Source organism: Lolium rigidum, chromosome 4 (assembly GCF_022539505.1).
Source record: "Lolium rigidum isolate FL_2022 chromosome 4, APGP_CSIRO_Lrig_0.1, whole genome shotgun sequence".
Classification (NCBI taxonomy): Eukaryota; Viridiplantae; Streptophyta; class Magnoliopsida; order Poales; family Poaceae; genus Lolium; species Lolium rigidum.
The window spans coordinates 56,510,974-56,528,622 of record NC_061511.1 but is presented as its reverse complement, the minus strand read 5'-3'; the positions used below and the strand labels follow the sequence as shown (position 1 = coordinate 56,528,622).

Below are 17,649 nucleotides of genomic sequence, written 5' to 3'. Positions count from 1 at the left end.
TCAGGCGAGGAAATTACACAAACAACCACCATTTAATTTTTCGAAAAATTAATTTTTTTTGGGTACCGACCGTATAAGTGCGCCGGTGTGAAACGGCGACGCTGGAGATTCATTTGCCCCCATTCTTGTTCTACCTCCCTTCCAGCCCAATCCTCTCCTTAGGCCTTGTTCCTTTCTATGTCCATCGTCTGGCCCATCAGCCCATGACAAGGCCAAACCATTTCTCCTCGACCAGTGCCCCGCGCCGCCGCTGCCGCACTCCTCGGACTCCTCGCCGCCGACCTGCAAAAGAGAGCTGCAGAGCCACGCGCCGATGTAGCCTGGCGCCGCCCCGCACACTCGCGCCTCGCTTCTCTCCCAGTGTCGCAATGCCGATGTTCTAATCAATCACGCGCGCGCAACAGCTGCCGAGTTGCCCGACGAGGCCACGATGGTGGAGACGCATCGGCACACTCGTTCGCATCCGCCGGAACCGCTAAGCAACCGTGGTTGGTTTCTTCGAACTGGACTCTCCCTACTGTTTTCGAACTTCCCCATTCAGTTGTTTTGATTTCCCGTTGTACATACCAACGACCAGTCCATGTTACTGTCATGGCCGACCTTTTCACCTGTACCATGCTTTTGTTCTGAAAAATGGAACCCCCACGGCTCTCCTCATCACGCTGACACCCTCCGTTGCTACTGGTGAGTCTCGCTGGCGACGCAATCGTCTGATTTTGTAGCACGCACTCAGGCAGAATCCTCTGTTTCTTCCTGAACCTGAACGACAGTGAAAGCTCTCATTCAGTTAGCCCAGCTAGCTTTTCCTCTTTCATCGAGCCCAATCCAATAAAAAAAAACATTGCCAAATCAAAGTCTTGCCCGTTAAATCTAAATCATTCTGCTAGTTTCAACCCAACACCATCAATCATATTTTCACTTGCACCTCAATTATCTTTCTTCTTCTTCTTTTAGATCAAGTTACAGAAGTATTCACATGTTGTTCCTAGCTTGCATTAGCTGAGCTGGAATTTATTTGTGTTTTGATCTTTTGCAAATAGGACACGTTAACGACGAACCCCATGTACGCGGAGGAGTTACGTGGTGAGGTCGACCCTCAACCGGAAATCCAGATTGAGAGTGGGATACTAGGCAAGTCATATTTCTTTGTCCATGCTGATCCTACATGCCACATATGAAAAATATTTACTATAGCTTAATAATTTATTTTCCTGGATGCTTTTTAATTACCATCTTAATTTTGAATGACATACAATTAGCTTATGCCTAACACCGATAAGCCTGATTGCTTCCATATGTATTTATTAATTTTTTTTGTTTATGTTTTGGAAAATTGAATATCATTTATCATTTTTCAAAATTCTGGGTTTCCTGTAATCTGGGAGCCAAACCGACTGCTCTGTAGTCCACAACCATTTCAATCCGATGAACTTTGCATGCTCACACTTTCTCTATCCTCCTTTTCTTCTCCAGATAAAACTTTCTTGTTCTCCTGATAAAACAATATTATTTCTTATTTATAGCTTGTGGGAGCCACCACTATATGTTGCATACACACACGACAAGAGATTACACACACATGTACAATCGATGGACTGCAAGAACATCACACACGAGAAACACATAAGACAAGTGCACATACATGCATCCAGACAAATGCCAACAAGTGCATATTAGTTATTAACTAGGTGCTACCGTGCTAGGGACCTCCTGACGCCTCTTATAACTTACCAGTACTTTCCCTCTAGGTAAAAGCACAAACTTACTCCAATCTGGCTTGGGGAAAGGAGACATCAGTTGGAGATCAAAGTTCCTTAACAAATGGCTCCATATTATTTTAATTTGCATGTAAGCATAGGCTTCGCCAAAGCAACCATGATTTCCACCACCACCGAAAGACGTGTAAGAGAACTTGCCACCAGCTTTATCCTCCGTTCTCTCAGGAGAAAACCGATCTGGATCATATACCTCAGGATCTTTATAAATGTGAGGCATGCTATTGTTCAGCACTACAGGGCTTGCTAGTGTGTGCCCTTTGGGGATGTCATACTCATTGCCTTGTTTCGTCAACACTGTGAAGTGTTTATGTGCCTTGCGAACCAACATCGGTGCTGATGGGTGCAGGCGTAGTGCCTCTTTGATGCAATTGTGCAAGGTATCCATCTCTAACAATACGTTGTAGTCTACCTGGCCGTTGTATTTTCTAATGATCGCCTTCTGCTCCGCCACAACAGCTGTTAAGCACTTTGTACTGCTAAGTATGCAAGCTCCGGTCCATGTACTGGTGTGAGCGCTAGTGAGTTTTCCGGCAAAGAGCAAGGTCATGATCATACCTGTGATCTCTTCTTCGGTCATGGACCGGCCGTCTTTATACTTGGAATCGATCAATCTTTGCATCATATCCTCCTCAGTTCCACCGGATCTCCTACGTGACTTTACAATCTCAGATAGTGTTTCAGTAATCTTGAGAAGTGCACTATCCCGTCGTCGGTGTGCTGGAATTGGGATATACGGGAAGAATACACTAACAAAACTCACGCCATTTTCTATTTCACGGAACAATGTGCGGAACTCATCAAACATCTTCTCTCTGACTTCTTTTCCCAGTAAGCATCGGGCTGAGATCAGCATCAGCACCTCTTCGATTTCATGTTTTAGATCAACTATGCCGTCATCTGCCCATTTTGAAAAGTACGCCTATGGAACATGAATGCAATCATGTATTAAGTTGCGCATAGTGCAATTTGTATCAGATATGATCTATCTGTACAAAACAGGTGATATATCTGTAAGGAAGTGTGTATTTCTTGGTCACTAAGTAATAATTGTTTATGAATCTATGATCTTGGATATTTCTATCCAATGGCTAATTGACTGGTTGAACATTTGCGAAGTTGTGTGAGAACCTTAAGATGTGCAACTAGTAAACTGCAATTTCTGTAGTACAGTACAAAAATTACAAAACAGTTGTGCAGTTACAGACTTGATTACGATAACTCTGGCCCCATGACTGGCCATATTATAAAAATCTATTATATGTCCAATCTTATAACTCTCAGATATTATTTTTTTGAATCGGAAGGTTTGTTACATAGATTTAGTACCATTTACTAGTCACAGATAATATTTACAACAATTTTCTACACTTGACTACTATTTGATTACATATTCATACATAGACTAACTGTAAAAATTGTTCAACGTAGAATATTGCAGGCCGTGCTATAATTTTGAAACTGAAGTAGTTATGATAAGATTATTCAAACAAATCGCATATAGATTAACGAGTAAATAAAATTAGCTATGCACGCGTGCATACCTTGACTTCTCTAAGCATGGGTTCAACGTTGCTCCTCAACTTGGACGGCTTGAGTGCTTCAACAAAGATACGGAGCTGCTCATCGCGGGTGCCTCTGTTGACGCCATAGCCAACCTCTCGGCCAAACATTGGCACGGTGAACTCGAAGAGATCGCCACGGCTGATCTCGGATGCTGGTGCCCGAAAGAAGTGAGACAGTACCTCTTGCCCGATCAAGAAGGTCACCTTCTGCCCGAACAAGAAGCTCACTGTGAACACGTCCCCGAGCTTTGCATGTAGCCCCTCTATGGCAGCTTCTGGGCCCTTTCTGAATACTCTGACTAGGAGTCCTAGGAGAGCGATGCCACTCACCATGGGGGGACGCGATGGTTTCATGCACGGCGAATCGACCGTGGTTCTGCGCCGTGTTGTTGCCATCTTGGTAGCCACAGCAATCGCGGAAACAAAAACTATGGCGAACCACACAGATGAAGCATTGCTTGTTAATAAGTAGTCCATGTTGTTGATTGTATTGCTTGTTGGTGCTGCAGTTAAAAACCTGCATGGAAACGACTTGTACCCAAGTTATCAAGACTTAGTTTATGGATTCTGAACTGCGTTGTGCTGACATTATTTTGCAAGCAAGATAGCAACTAGACAAGACAAGTTTCTAACTTATGGATCCAATAAACTGCAAGCAACTTCCGGGGTTCCAAATTAGAAATAGACGCTCAAATCTCCATTTTTCGACCTAGGACGAATTACGTCTAAAGAACACGGTCAGATAGTTTTTCACTCCTCTGGCAAGAAAGTTTACGAGGATATATACCTGAACTCTTCAAAGGTTATCTATAATTATTTCCTTCCTTAGCGGGGATGCTGTACCATGTCATGCCTCAAGGAAGATCTGAAACGCATCAGAAGAGGATTGGTAGTACATCTAGCTCAAGTGTTCACTGAACACCTCAAGACCTCGTAGATGAAATAAATATAGCCCGACACACACTTATATATAGTCGATGGGGATTTGGCTGATACATGCCAGGTGACTCGTTGGGTCACTGACGCGTAACCATAGCAAACAGGACTACTGAAGCCACGTTGCATGCATGAGTATTGTATGCTAAATCACTGACTGACCCATATGGCGCAGCCCCTTGTTTGGTGTATAGCTAATTGTAGCCATACTAGTTAGACCCATACCTGTGAGGCTGCTGCAGGTGACGCCACTCCACCGGCAACAGTCATGTCCTTGCCGCCACGAAGCAATGCGATTATCCGGGTCGCTCGTGATGCCAGCCTTGAAAGGAGAGCAGAGCGGCCCTCTCAGCTGGTATGCAACTTCCGTTGGATATTTTGCTCTTGCTGTCGATGGAAGAGGAGACTGTGGCTAGGGTGACTAGGAAGAGGAAGCTTGCTGCTGCCATGGCACGCATGGAGGGGATGCTGAACAAGAACATGATGAGTAGAATTCTAGAGAATGATGACTGCCAAAGGAGAAAAAAAAGTGTGCCGTATCTTGTAGGGGGCTACTAGCTACCACAACTTGGAATGGGTCACAAACTTGGAACTAGAGCTGTTACCATCGGTACGTCACTCTCTTGCAGACCGACCAGACATTTCCACAGTTGGAATAATCGGCGAGATGTCGTGATCGTCTTTGGTCTGAGGGCTTCATTGATTTGTAGGAATCTGAAACGTAAGAATGTAAAAAACAAGGAAACATGATAGAATGTATGACGTATATAGTCGTCCACAATTTCTGACTGGTTGTCAAAGGAGAAAAATTATGTGCCGTTTCCTGTAGGCGCTATCATCTACCACAATTTGGGATGGTCACACACAAGCAATTAGAGGCGTGACTGTCTCTCAGTCACTCTCTTGTTGACAGGCAAGACATCAGCATATTGGCAGACACTAGCAATTAGAGCACAAGCTCATATTCTTCTAGGAAGAAAAGTGCAGGTGCAGCAAATTAGTGGATGTGTTCGAGCTTCTAACACGATAAATGGTTCACATGATTCTATTCTAAATCCTACAGCTGAAAGCATAATAAAAATAAAAAAGGGAAAGGGAAGACTTCCTTGAAGAGCGGCAGAGGTGGAGGCAATGCCTGCATCGCCAAAAATGAAAGAGACATCGCCTGAGCGAAGCTAGGCAGAGGCAGTGAGGGCAGACTGCTGATGGCATTGAACCATGGCGAAGCAGGCTGACAACGGGAACCGGAAGACCTAGCCTCCGCCAAGTTATTATCCGCCGTCGTCAATTTCTTATCCGGCCAGGCGGCCACACCTCCATCAGTCCCTAAGCCGCCGCACCTTCTTATATCCTGTAATGGCCTGTAAACCTCAACACTCCATAAATTATCAATCACTCAACTCACTCGCAAGAATTAGGCACTGAATTCAGAGTTTATATTGCAGCAAGTAGCCGATTACAGAGGTGCCTCTTGGCCAACCACGAACAGTGGCATCTATCGGGAATAAATCCTAATACATTGATGCCAAACTCTAAGAGGAATTCGAGAGTAAATAGAAGAGTTCAACTACAGACCAAGAAAGAGAGCAGTTGAGGTGCTAAGGTTACAGCTATAAAGTTTAAATAGCAACCCGTTGGTCAGCGGCGGGCACAAATGTGTTCATGGGTTTAAATAGCGACCCTTTTTTTTTGCGAAAAAAAATAGCGACCCATTGTTTTTAGCAAAAACTTATCACGTTGTATATATCCCACTAAGCCAGCAAATATAGTTGTCCTTTCTGCCCTATATATCCACTGCTCTCCCGTAGTAACGTGAGGCCTCCAGGCTCGCTCCAGGCTCCAACGAAGGATTCAGTGGCCGCGGCCGGTGCACAGCAACCCATCCGCAAGGGTCGGTAGGAAGCTGATTTTTTTATTGACTTTGAATATCCATTTTCAGTATCCTGTGCTGACCCATGCCGCTGGTGATCTTCAGCTGTCCATGGGTGAATCACTGAATCAACGTGGATAACTTCATCCCAGTTATCGCAAAGTGTACTGGATGAATCTGAGACGTTGGTTTGACGGTTAAGGGTAGCAAAGCTTCTGTTCTTCAACAGTTAACTGAATCTGAACCACAGAGCGAGCTGTTTCGTGACAACTCCCCCTGATGAGAGCAGCCTTGCCCTCAAGACTGGAATTTTTTAGATGAACAGGGAGCGCTCACCAGCTCCATTTTCATTGAAAATTAAACATAACCGCGTTTTGAACGAGTTCTAAAAAACCACATCTAGCCTACCACTACCTGGGGGTCTTAAGAAAACATCTCAAGTTCTAGAAAAGCTACACAGGGAAAGTAAAAACAAGGATTTAGGCCCAGATCACATCATGCAACTTCTAGGAACCTTGCTCTCATTCATCCCCATTAGCTTGCTTTTTGAAACCATCTCACGTCAAGTCACCATGTGGATGTTGTCCGATTCTTTAGGGTGCTTCAGTAGGTAGGCTTTAGAAGCACACCCAGCGTATGGAGACATTGCAGAAACTTTCCAGGTTGAAATCCAGTCGAATGAGGTGCATCTCAGTCCGGCATCAACAATGGCAAGCTCCTTAGTTTTCTCACCAGGACCGTTTTAAATCTTTCCACCTGATCTCACTCCAGGTTTTTGAAAGGCATCTGCCAGGTTAGATACGACAGGACCAACCCCCACACATGTTTCATAGATCGCCAAGTTTTTCTGTTAAACACCAAATGATCTATATTATTTCATATGCTCCAAACTACAACATATGAAACTACATTGAACTGCTCAAATCTCTTATTGCATAGCCATTTAGAAACAAGAGAAAGTTAATCATTAATTTCTACACCAAAAATTTCTTGTACATCAGACCGAAGCAATTTAGAAACTAAACAGTCAAAGAAAAGGTGTTAAAAAAATTCAAATGCACTACAAAGCTCACATACCAGAGGTTTCTATATACCTCTATGTCTGAGATTATCCCTAGTCATAATTTTATTCTGTGATAGCAACCAAAGGAAAATTTGAACTCTAGGAGGGATTTTCAAAGTCCAAACTGCTGGTAAGCAGATAGGTTGCACACCCCTAAATTTATAACAACATATATGGACTTGGAAGAATAGACATCACTAGATTCATATTTCTAGATAAGTTGATCTTCCTCTTCGTAAAAAATAATAATTTTGGCAAATTCCACTATCTCTAACCACATATCCATCGTGTGTGGTGTAAAAGTTCTTCTAAAATCACATCTCACTTGTTAACCATCTCACATGTCAGCAATGGTCCTCATTTGCTGATTAACTACAAAGTAAGTATTCCAATATTGGGCAGATAGAGGTGCATTTCCAAACCAGGTATCTTCCCAAAATCTAATAGATCTACCATTACCTACCTTCCATTTTTACCCAAACTTAACAACCCTAGAGGCACACATTAAACCCTTCCAAAAGACAGAAGGATTCAAATCCTGGCAGCAAAGTATATTAGGGTTTCTAGTGTTATAGTATTTAGCATCCACTACTTTCTTCCATAAACTCGCTTCACCTTGAATATACCTCCTAACCCAAGACCCAACTAGACAAATATTTAGATCCTGGAGGTTTGGTATACCAAGGCCTCCAAAATCCTTTTTTCATACTTACAGAGGGCCAGTTGGCCAAATGAATTTTCCTACTGCCATCTACATCATCCCACATACAATTAGTTATTTGTGTATTAATAAGATCTAAAGCCCACTTTGAAAATCTAAAAAAGGACAACATATATATGGGAATACTAGATAAAACAGTTTGGATGAGGATTCTTTTTTGCTTCAGTAAGCAAGTTCTCTCTCTTATGTTTGTTAAAATGTAGAGGGAGCCCTAGATATTTAACAGGGAATTTTCCAGCCACACATTGGAATATATACAGGAAAGAAGCAACCTCTGGAGACTCCATGTTTATGGCCACTAACTCACTCTTGTGATAATTTATTTTCATCCCAGACACCTGTTCAAAGCAAGTGAGAGTTCATTTAAGAATAATGGCATTTCTCTCATTGTTTTCTAAGAAGAGGAGGCCCTCAAGACTGGAATGCAAGGAAAATCCTCTGAATGAAACTAGCGTCCTCCCAGGTGGCTTGATCAACGGACATATTTTCCTATTTCACAAGCCACTGAACAACAGGAATCGATATGTCACCTTGTACTCGAGGAATGAGCTTTTCCAGTATAGCTTCCGGGGCAACAAGAACGGAGTCTTCTGTTTTTGTAGAGAAAATGGGTGGAACCCCCCGGTTCCATTAAAATGCAACCAAGTTCACAAGTTTTTAAACCAGATTTTTGTGAGCTCGTCCATTTCAGCACATACAAGCCTTAGACTACCCACAATAGGAGTATTATAGGTAGTATCATGCATTTCATGCATGCAAAATGCTGATGTGGCAGTGTTATTAAGGAGGAGAGAGAGGATACTAGTATCATAGGTAGATACAGTATCATAGCACATACTACTAGAAAAATTAATGTCAAGTAAATCTTGTACATCTATTTGCATTGAGATTCTACAAAACAATTAATATATGAAGACTATGATACTAGTATATGATACCATGCATTGTGGAGATAGTAACATGTAGTAGTATCATATGCATGATACTTCTATATGATACTATGCATTGTGACTAGTCTTACAAAACTTAGAAAGCACCAAAACCAGGACAACATGGTGGAAGCTTCTGAGCCACATTCTTCAGATGAACACTTTTGATAAGCTTCTCACATGTCGATCTCCTGGAGCCTTCTGTTTTTCTTTCTATTATTTTTCAGAGTGAAGAATAGGCTAGGGTTGCATGATACACAACGCACCTCACACTGTTGATGCAGCAGTACGAAGACATACACACAGTCAGTCCATGTCGAGCTACACCAAGTGCTCGCATGCCATGCCTCTATACTATGCTGCTTATCAAGATGCAGCACAACAGATGACCGAAAACACCATCGGATCATGTGCTTATACAATTGCATCAAGCCCCAGTTTAGTAGCTTCATTAAGGTACAAAACATACTCAATACCATGCACGCACCCTCCGACGGTCTTCGTATCCGGAGGGGTCTACAAGTTTATTTGTCTAACCTCATGCTATGGCAGTAGAATCCATAACCACACGTCGGGAAGACGCAACCTTGAGGAGGGCGATCGAGTGGCACACCTCCACCATGGTGGGCCGCTCCATCGGCGAGTACTGAGTGCACGCGATCCCCAGGTCGATCAGCTCGACGACGATGTGGCCCGCTTGTACCGCCGACAACATCACATCCATGGCCGCCAGCCATGACTGTGCGATGATGGCGGCGACATCATGCGGGTGGTGTCGCCTGACCCAGTCATGCAGTGTGAGTCCCTCTTGGAAGAGCGCATCAGTCGGGCGCTTCCCGGTGATCATCTCCAGTAGCACCACGCCGAAGCTGTACACGTCACCTTCTGTTGAAGGGTGGCCTCCTAGTCCGTACTCTAAGACCATGCAATATGAAGAACACCATGAAAACCACGTCACATGCATTTACTCATATGCTATATCTTGTTAATTACCTGGTGCGATGTAGCCCACGGAACCTTGCAACAATCCGGCAATGGAGTTGCATGGATCAGCAAAGCCGGTGATTTCGTCATCGCCCATGTCCTTGACCAAGCGCGCGATGCCGAAGTCAGCCACGACGGCCGTCATGTCATCGTCGAGGAGCACGTTTCCAGGCTTGAGGTCGCAGTGTATGATGCGGACGGGTGCGTAGTGGTGCAGGTAGGTGATCCCCTCGGCTATGTTGCTGGCGATGGCGACCAGCCATGTGAGGTCCATGCCATGGTCAAGGCCACCGTCAGATGGGTAGAGGCGGCTCTCGAGGCTACCATTGGTCATCCATGGGAGCACGAGCGCGTGGAAGTCCGGCTGGCTGCATGTGGTGATCACGCGCACCAGGTTCCGGTGCCGCGTCCATCGCAGCACATCACACTCGCGCTTGAAGCTCCAGGAGACCTCGCCGCCTCTGGTCATCGGGTCGAGCACCTTGACGGCGACACGCGTGCCGTCTCGGAGCATGCCGCCGTATACACGCCCGAACTGCCCCGCACCGATCAGCCTCGACTGCTCGAACCCGCCGGTCGCCTCAGAGAGCTCCCGCCGCGAGATCCTCGGGTGGTCCCCCCTATTGCTCAGCTCGAGACCTGCCAGCAGCGCCGAGCGCCGCCCGTCTCGTCCCATGGCGCGGCACGCGGCGAGCACAATGATCGCCATCGTGAAGCTCGCGATAGTGAGGACAACGGGCAACACCACTCGTCGGTTGTGGAGCATGTTGTGCTTCCCGTCGCTGCACTTAGCCAATCCAGGCATCATCGACATTGTCTCCGTGCACAGCCTGGGATTGCCGAGGAATGCATCCGCCGGGAACCGCGCAAATGTCCCACCGCTCGGCACCTCGCCCCAGAAGTCGTTGTAGGAAAAGTTAGCATGCGACACGTTCTCCAAGGATAAAGGAAGTTCCCCCGTGAGGCCGTTGTAGGACACATCCAGGTAATCTAGCTCGACGCAATGGCCGAGCTGCGGCGGGATCGTGCCAGAGAGCCGGTTTGACGATAGGTTGAGCACTTCCAGCTTAACCATCTCGCCGATGGTCACCGGGATCGCTCCAGACAAAAGATTGTTAGAGAGGTTGAGGTAGAGCAGCCCGCTTAGCCTCGATAGGCCAGCTGGGATCTCGCCTCGTAGCATGTTGTCGGAGAGATCAAGATTTTGCAGAGTCATGCACTGCACGATGCTCTGAGGAATGGCTCCGGTGAGCTGGTTCCACGAAAAATCAACGAGCCCGAGCCTCGGGATTGTGCCTAAGGATGGCGGAATCTCCCCGGAGAGCAGGTTGTTTGAGAGGTTCAGCAACTCGAGCTTCCGCATGCCAGCGATGCCCCGTGGGATGGAGCCATTGAGGAGGTTACCGGAGAGGTTGAGGTCGGTGAGGTTGGCGAGGTAGGAGAGGTTCACCGGGATCGGACCAAAGATTTTGTTGAACTGAAGGTGGAGGTGCATTAGGCTGGAGGAGAGGCGGCCGATGACAGGTGGGATCGTGCCGACGAGGTCGTTTCCGGCGACGCTGAGCTCCTCGAGGCTGGTGCAATTGGCAAGCGAGGCAAAGAACGGTTCAAGGCTGGTGGTGTTCCGCTGGCTCGTGAAGAAGTTGATTGACAGGTGCAGGAATTCTAGGCTCTTCATGCCACTGAACATGTCGTCGGACGGCAGCTCTCCGGAAAGGAAGTTGTCCTGCAGCAGCAGCCACCGGAGCTTCGTCGAGTTTGACAAAGAGCGGGGGATGCTGCCGTTGAGCTTGTTGGACCAGACCACGAACATCTCCAGATTCGGGAGCGGGCAATCCGCTCGGATGGGGATCTTGCCGTCTAGAGAGTTGTATGATACATCAAAGTAGTACAAGGCAGAGTGGTTGCAGAAGATGGCCGCCGGGATGTGTCCGGAGAGGTTGTTCTCGCCGAGATTGAGGCATTCCAGGCTACGGATGCGCGCCAGCTCCCCCGGAATCGAGCCCTGCAACTGGTTTTCACTGAGGCTCAATATCTCTAGTTGGGTGAGCTTCCCGAGCTGCGGTGGCACTGTGCCGACAAACAAGTTCTCGGAGAGATCGAGGCAGCTAAGTCTCGAGAGGTTGCCGAGCTCTGGCGGGACGCTGCCGGCGAAGTGGTTGCGAGAGAGGTCGAGTTTCCTAAGGTGCCAGAGGTTGCCAAGTGTGGGAGAGACCTTGCCAGAGAGGTTCAGATTACTTAGTGTTAAGTTGACAACACGGTGTGTCACCACGTCGCAAGCGACCCCGGTCCAGTTGCACACGTCTGGCGAGCCCCAGCCAGCGAGCGCTCCCATGGGGTCGCCGGTCACTCCGGCCTTGAAGCCTAAAAGCACGGAGCGGTCATCCTCTTCCGACACTCCACCGACGCTAGCTACGCTACGAAGGAGGAGGAAGACGATAAATGTGAAGATGTGAACCGTGATTGACCTGGGTCGCCAGGCCGCCATGAGAGAGAGAAAGAGTGGTATGCTCTTCAGATCAGAATCAGACCCGAGCTAAACGACGATTGGTGATTCTAATATACTTAGCAGGGTTTGCTGCAGAGAACGTGGGGTTTTAAAGGAGAGTGGAGGAAGAAACATTGATCGACCTGCCTAACTAATTAAGGTTTAGATATGATCTGCATGCATGTCTGTGGGCCCTGGTGGTTTGAAAACGCCAATGCAACTTGAACAAAAAGAAGCCACTTAAGTAGAGTTACCATCACATCAACCTTTGCTTATTGCTGCTATGGCTGCAACGACCCCAAAAGTACCTTAATATGACATGTGCATGGTCAATATTCCAATATCGTGTGAGATACTACCGACCTTTCACTAATGAGGCTCACAAACTTTGTTCTTTCGGTCAGGTTAATGATGTTTGGATCACGCTTTTGACATTGTCAGATGAAATTGTACATCTTATACTAATGCTGAAGCCCTTTTGCTCTTGTATATTCAGATAAAAACCGGCCATAACATTAGTAAAATGTTTGAGGTAACAATCTTTCTTGAGTAGAACTAGTGTGTCGCTTGCTTTCTACTGCATATGCTTTGAATCTGACTAATTGAAGCTAGCAAGTGTGCCGGTTGAAAAACCTAAATAATCTGAAAAAGATTACCGCAGTTCTTATCGAATCTACAACAACACTAAACTACAATGCGGGTAGTGAAAGGAAGTTCTTATCGAATCTACAACGACAATAAACTGCATTGCTTAACGAATCAGATGTAAGGAATAGTGCCGAGCAAATGTTATGTAACTTGTTTATGTCAATTTGGACGTGAAAGCGCTTGACTAATGGCCTAACTCAAGATCCTTTTGTTTTTATCTTGCTGGTGAGTGATGATGGTCAGGCAGATGACCGGATAATTAACAACTCAAAGAATTACTAGCACTAGTCGTTTGCACAAGTAGGTAATCCCCAACCATCAAGTCATTGGTCAATTCGATGGGTGCTAATTAACAGGAGTTGGAAAGAGCAGCGAACAACGTACGAACGATCGTGGTAGATGATGTACGTCCAGCAGCGTCACGCTCCCACCTAACCCGTACGCTATTTCAAAAAAAAAAAAAAAACTAGCCTCTACTTTTTTGATAAACGGAATATATTAATATCAAGAGATAACAATTACAATTAACCTCTGCAACAACGCACTACCCTAATGGTAGTACGGATGCATACAACCAAAAAAAAAGTCCCACTATGGTAGTCCAGCTCTAGCAGCAACAATACAACTACCACCAAAACAACACCTGAACTCCAAGCTCTCCAAAAACGACGTCTCCAAAAAGGGAACAAAGGAACATTGCACACAGGCTGTCATCGCTGGAACAAAAGATCTTAGGTTTTCACCCTGAAAATAGTCTCCGCTCCCAAAACAATGCCTTCAACAAGGCCATTGCGAGACACAACTAATTAAATTTAGACCTTGGATTTTCACCCCGAAAGATAAGACTCTGAACTTCACATGTGTTGCCGCCCGTACTTACATACTGCTGTTGCGAAACCCAGAACGCAAAGAAAGTCCCTCAACATCAAAGAGACTCGACCCTCTATTACTAGTCGTCTAGTCCAGCCATTATTGTATTCTCCGCCTCTGATTTCACCATGGACCTGATTTCACCATGGACCAGAATATCATCTGATGGTAACACAGAACATAGCTTCGCGCCGCTCCCTCCAGAACCAAACGGTCGGAATAAAAGCTTGGGGGTGCACGACCGAATACCACCCGATGCAACAAACTCCAAGCATAAGTTGCACTGTTACATTCACCGGCGGAGCCTTCTGGAACTTATCACTCCGGCCAGATGAAGAAGGACAAGCCTCAGGAAGGTCACCATCTTTGCAAAAGAAGAACCCTAGGACAGCCACCTTTATTAGGCAGATTAGTCGGCCTCCACGCCGCGTCCGCTACAACCAACCAGCCGACCACCTCCGATGGAGGAGGAAGCCACCATCGCCATGCCCAATCTCCTCATGGTGCGGATGAAGCCCTGGATCAACTGGGTGTCGACGTCAAACAACGAAGCGTGAGGACCGATCGAGACCAACCTGAACCCATCTAGGCCCAGATCGGAACCGCCTGAACCACACTGCATCACCGGCCACCATTGTCGCCCGCATGTCGTGCTCCTGGTTGCCGGCAACCGCGCCACCGCTGCAAGGTTGGTCGGCGAGCGGGTGCTAGCTAGACCAGACCAGCAACTGAGGAAGTCCATCGCGCCGCACCACCAGGACTTTGCCCGGAGACTCCTCCGGCAGCGGCGGGATGGGGTGCAGGAGGGGAGGGATGCGAGGGGGAGTCATCGGGGGCCGCCCTAGCGCGGTGCGCCGCCGCCGCGCGGGGACGAGGGTTCAACTAGTCTCTATTAGTGCAACTCTGTACTAAATAAGCGACAACAAATATAGAACGGAGGATACTATTATTCTACGTATGATTCATGCAGAACAGTGAAGGAGTTAACCTTGTATACAATAATAATAAGGATTATTTATTATCTATAATTCCTGTTTATTAGTATGTTCACCTTTTATGCTATTCGAAGAAAAACAATGATGTGTCCCTTAAATATGCTATTCTAAAAAAACCTCACAAGCACCTCTTGAGAGATAACAAGAAAAGAATATATCTAAATCTTGCCTCTAAATATGAATAGCTCATTTGTTGTTGGATGATCAAACTTTTCTAGCCATTAGTATATTTATTGTAACAAGGATGTTGGCAACAACAAGGGTGGATCATTTGACTAAAAAATTACACTGAACATACCTAAGTCATTGATATGTTGTGAAACACATTCTTCATGGTTAATATAAATATCTTTAAGTGTTATATTATGTAAAAAAATCCTTAGACCATGAGCAAACTATAGCGCCCTCATATTGGAGGGAATTCTCTGATCTTATCAAGATTAAACCCAGATGTGAAAACTTAAGATTCAGGTATACCCTAAGGTACTAGAGCTTAACCATTCAAGTGTCGGATTTGTTCCTCTTAACGAATAAGAGATATGATCTAGACCCTTTCCTGCGCAAATACTATGTGATAGAATGATAGTGATCATAGGACATCATCAATATACACCAAACGAGAAGAGAGTAATTGATACCGGATCGACATATTGTGATTAAGGAGTTGATTCATGGGAATAGTTAAAGTCTCACCTTGGATTATCAACATATTCTGAAGTAAATGGATTAACATATGCATCAACACGGATGATTAGGTTTGTTATTTCTTCGAGTATGCAATGGAACCATATGGACGTCCAGGTCCCAACCCAACGTGGTTATTCATCCGTAAGTGCTCGGTATCATGACTGTGTATTACCGAACCTGACAGATGATGGCACAAATCAACTGGATATCAGTTCGTTAGAACTTCGGGGCAAAGTAATATTGAAAGGGCTTCTTCCCCCGCAAGGGTAACTCGAGGGTTTATACCCTTCTCTTCTTTTCAAACAACCTACCTTGTGTCCCCAACTCGATCGAACAGTTATCAAGCACAAGGTGTTGTATTATAATTGAAAACAAATATATATATTATATATATAGTGTAGTAAATAAAATAAATATACAAGAAGTAAAGTAAAGTAAATGCAATATGAAAGGTAAACTAAATGATATGCAAAAGTAAAGTGATATGGTGATGATACTGATGCAAACTTCATGAAAGAGCTAACAAGTATGGTAAATGTTTTTGTATTTTTGGATAAATTAAGTTTTGAAATTGTAAAGTTATTAAAGCACCTCAAATTTTTAGCCCTCTTTAAAATTTCCGAAGCAATTTTTTTTACCCTATTTAAAATTTTAATTTTGATTTATGATACCTTCTTTAATTCTCAAACCTTGGAAAACTTGAAAAATATTTGATTTGGCCTCTTGAGTTTTTGAACCCATGATATAAGGTGACGCATTTCATATTTTTCTAACCAAAACATAATTCAAAATGATTTTATATACTTGTTTTAAAGAAAACCTTTATTTCTCACTTCTCCAAAGGAACCCTATTTTATCTTGCACTAAAAATTGCTAAAAAATTATGGAGTGATCATAGATGTATTGAACGCATTTTATACAAAAACATCCCATATTTTTTTAGACCAAAACCCTTTTAGTTTTTATTTCTCTTTTTTGCTTATTTTAAAATAATTACAAAATGATTTTTCCTAGATGGGCTAGTACCCATATTGGGTGCCCCGTATGAACCTCTTCAACATACTGAAACCCTTAACCTTTTACTTTTTAAAAACCCCTTCAAAATCTTCCAAAACCAATCTTTCCTATATGAGTTTCCAAATTTGCACCAGTACCAAGTTTTGAATTTTGGAAAAAGGTAGTTAGAAAAGATGTTAATTTTTATGTGCGGCCTCAACTACAAAAAACCCACCTCGTAATATTTCCAATTGTATCTTCAAAAGCCTCCATGTTGGTTTCTACTGATATGTATTTTCAAAATCCTTGCATTACAAAGTTTCAAAATCTTGGTTTAGAATAATCTTTTATTTTCTAGTTGGAACTCAAGTGAAAATTCCATCTATTTTTCTTTTCAAAATCTTGATCAAAAGCTTCTAGAAAAGTATCTAATGTTCTGAATTTTGAAATTTATTGGTTTATTAACTTTCAAATTTGCAAAAGTTTTAGTTTACAAAAATGTTGGGAGTGCAATTTGGCGGACAGGGAACTTTGAATCACCTCAAGCCAAGATTCCTAGTCTCCAGCAAACCCTAATGCCGACTATGGCATAAACGCAGGTGGCCACCGCTGGTGACCACATCCGGGGGCGCTACCCCTGGATGGTCGCCGACATTCCCCAGTCTGCCCAGCCTCCCAACCAAGTCCATTCTACGCACAAAATTCCCTGTACCTTCCACACCGTCCGTTCCTATCCTCTCCCGCTAGTGCCTCCAGAGTGGCCCGACCGCCACCGCGCCTATCAACACCCGGATTTTTAATTCCAGATGCCTATTATGCCATTCATCGCAATCCCAGGAGTATTGTTTTTGCGAGACATAATAGATTGATATCACAACACATCATTCATTACATACCATAAGCATCTTACAAAATAGAGGATCACATGGTCCAGTCTTACAACATAGTGGATCTAGAGATCCAATTACAAAGCACAAAGCGGAAGCGAAGTAGCGGTCGTGGTCCATCTATTCCACAGGCAACTGTTGACGTCAGGAGTAGTCCTAGTTATCATAGACGTCATGCTGTCCATCTTCTTGGCTCTGGTACTCCTCTTCATAGTCTGGCCATTTGAATAGCCAG

The 17,649-nt window shown here is 44.8% G+C and overlaps 2 protein-coding genes across 2 annotated transcripts; both read right to left on the bottom strand.

Annotated features, from left to right (window-relative positions):
• Positions 1 to 729: 729 nt before the first annotated feature.
• On the bottom strand, positions 730 to 4,774 carry LOC124647099 (obtusifoliol 14-alpha demethylase-like). Its single transcript, XM_047187085.1, has 5 exons — positions 4,502 to 4,774; positions 3,671 to 4,205; positions 3,320 to 3,547; positions 1,696 to 2,697; positions 730 to 759 (listed from the first exon to the last, which is right to left on the bottom strand). Exons 2-5 carry the CDS (start codon positions 3,815 to 3,817, stop codon positions 730 to 732), a joined length of 1,407 nt encoding a protein of 468 aa, XP_047043041.1. The 5' UTR covers positions 3,818 to 4,205; positions 4,502 to 4,774.
• A 1,253-nt stretch (positions 4,775 to 6,027) lies between these two features.
• Positions 6,028 to 12,331, bottom strand: LOC124647098 (putative leucine-rich repeat receptor-like serine/threonine-protein kinase At2g24130). Its single transcript, XM_047187083.1, has 4 exons — positions 9,853 to 12,331; positions 9,446 to 9,774; positions 8,189 to 8,268; positions 6,028 to 6,361 (listed from the first exon to the last, which is right to left on the bottom strand). Exons 1-4 carry the CDS (start codon positions 12,329 to 12,331, stop codon positions 6,028 to 6,030), a joined length of 3,222 nt encoding a protein of 1,073 aa, XP_047043039.1.
• Positions 12,332 to 17,649: the final 5,318 nt, after the last annotated feature.

Excerpts from the sequence above, each read along its gene's own strand:
- LOC124647099 (XM_047187085.1), bottom strand. The coding sequence starts at position 3,817 with ATGGACTACTTATTAACAAGCAATGCTTCATCTGTGTGGTTCGCCATA. Across the intron at positions 3,548-3,670 it reads AACCATCGCGTCCCCCCATG|AAGGTGACCTTCTTGATCGG; the intron begins GTGAGTGGCATC and ends TTGTTCGGGCAG. Across the intron at positions 2,698-3,319 it reads CCATGCTTAGAGAAGTCAAG|GCGTACTTTTCAAAATGGGC; the intron begins GTATGCACGCGT and ends CATGTTCCATAG.
- LOC124647098 (XM_047187083.1), bottom strand. The coding sequence starts at position 12,331 with ATGGCGGCCTGGCGACCCAGGTCAATCACGGTTCACATCTTCACATTT. Across the intron at positions 8,269-9,445 it reads ACTCGATCGCCCTCCTCAAG|GTGTCTGGGATGAAAATAAA; the intron begins GTTGCGTCTTCC and ends TGCTTTGAACAG. Across the intron at positions 6,362-8,188 it reads CCAGAGGTTGCTTCTTTCCT|AAGCTTTGCTACCCTTAACC; the intron begins GTATATATTCCA and ends GTTGAAGAACAG.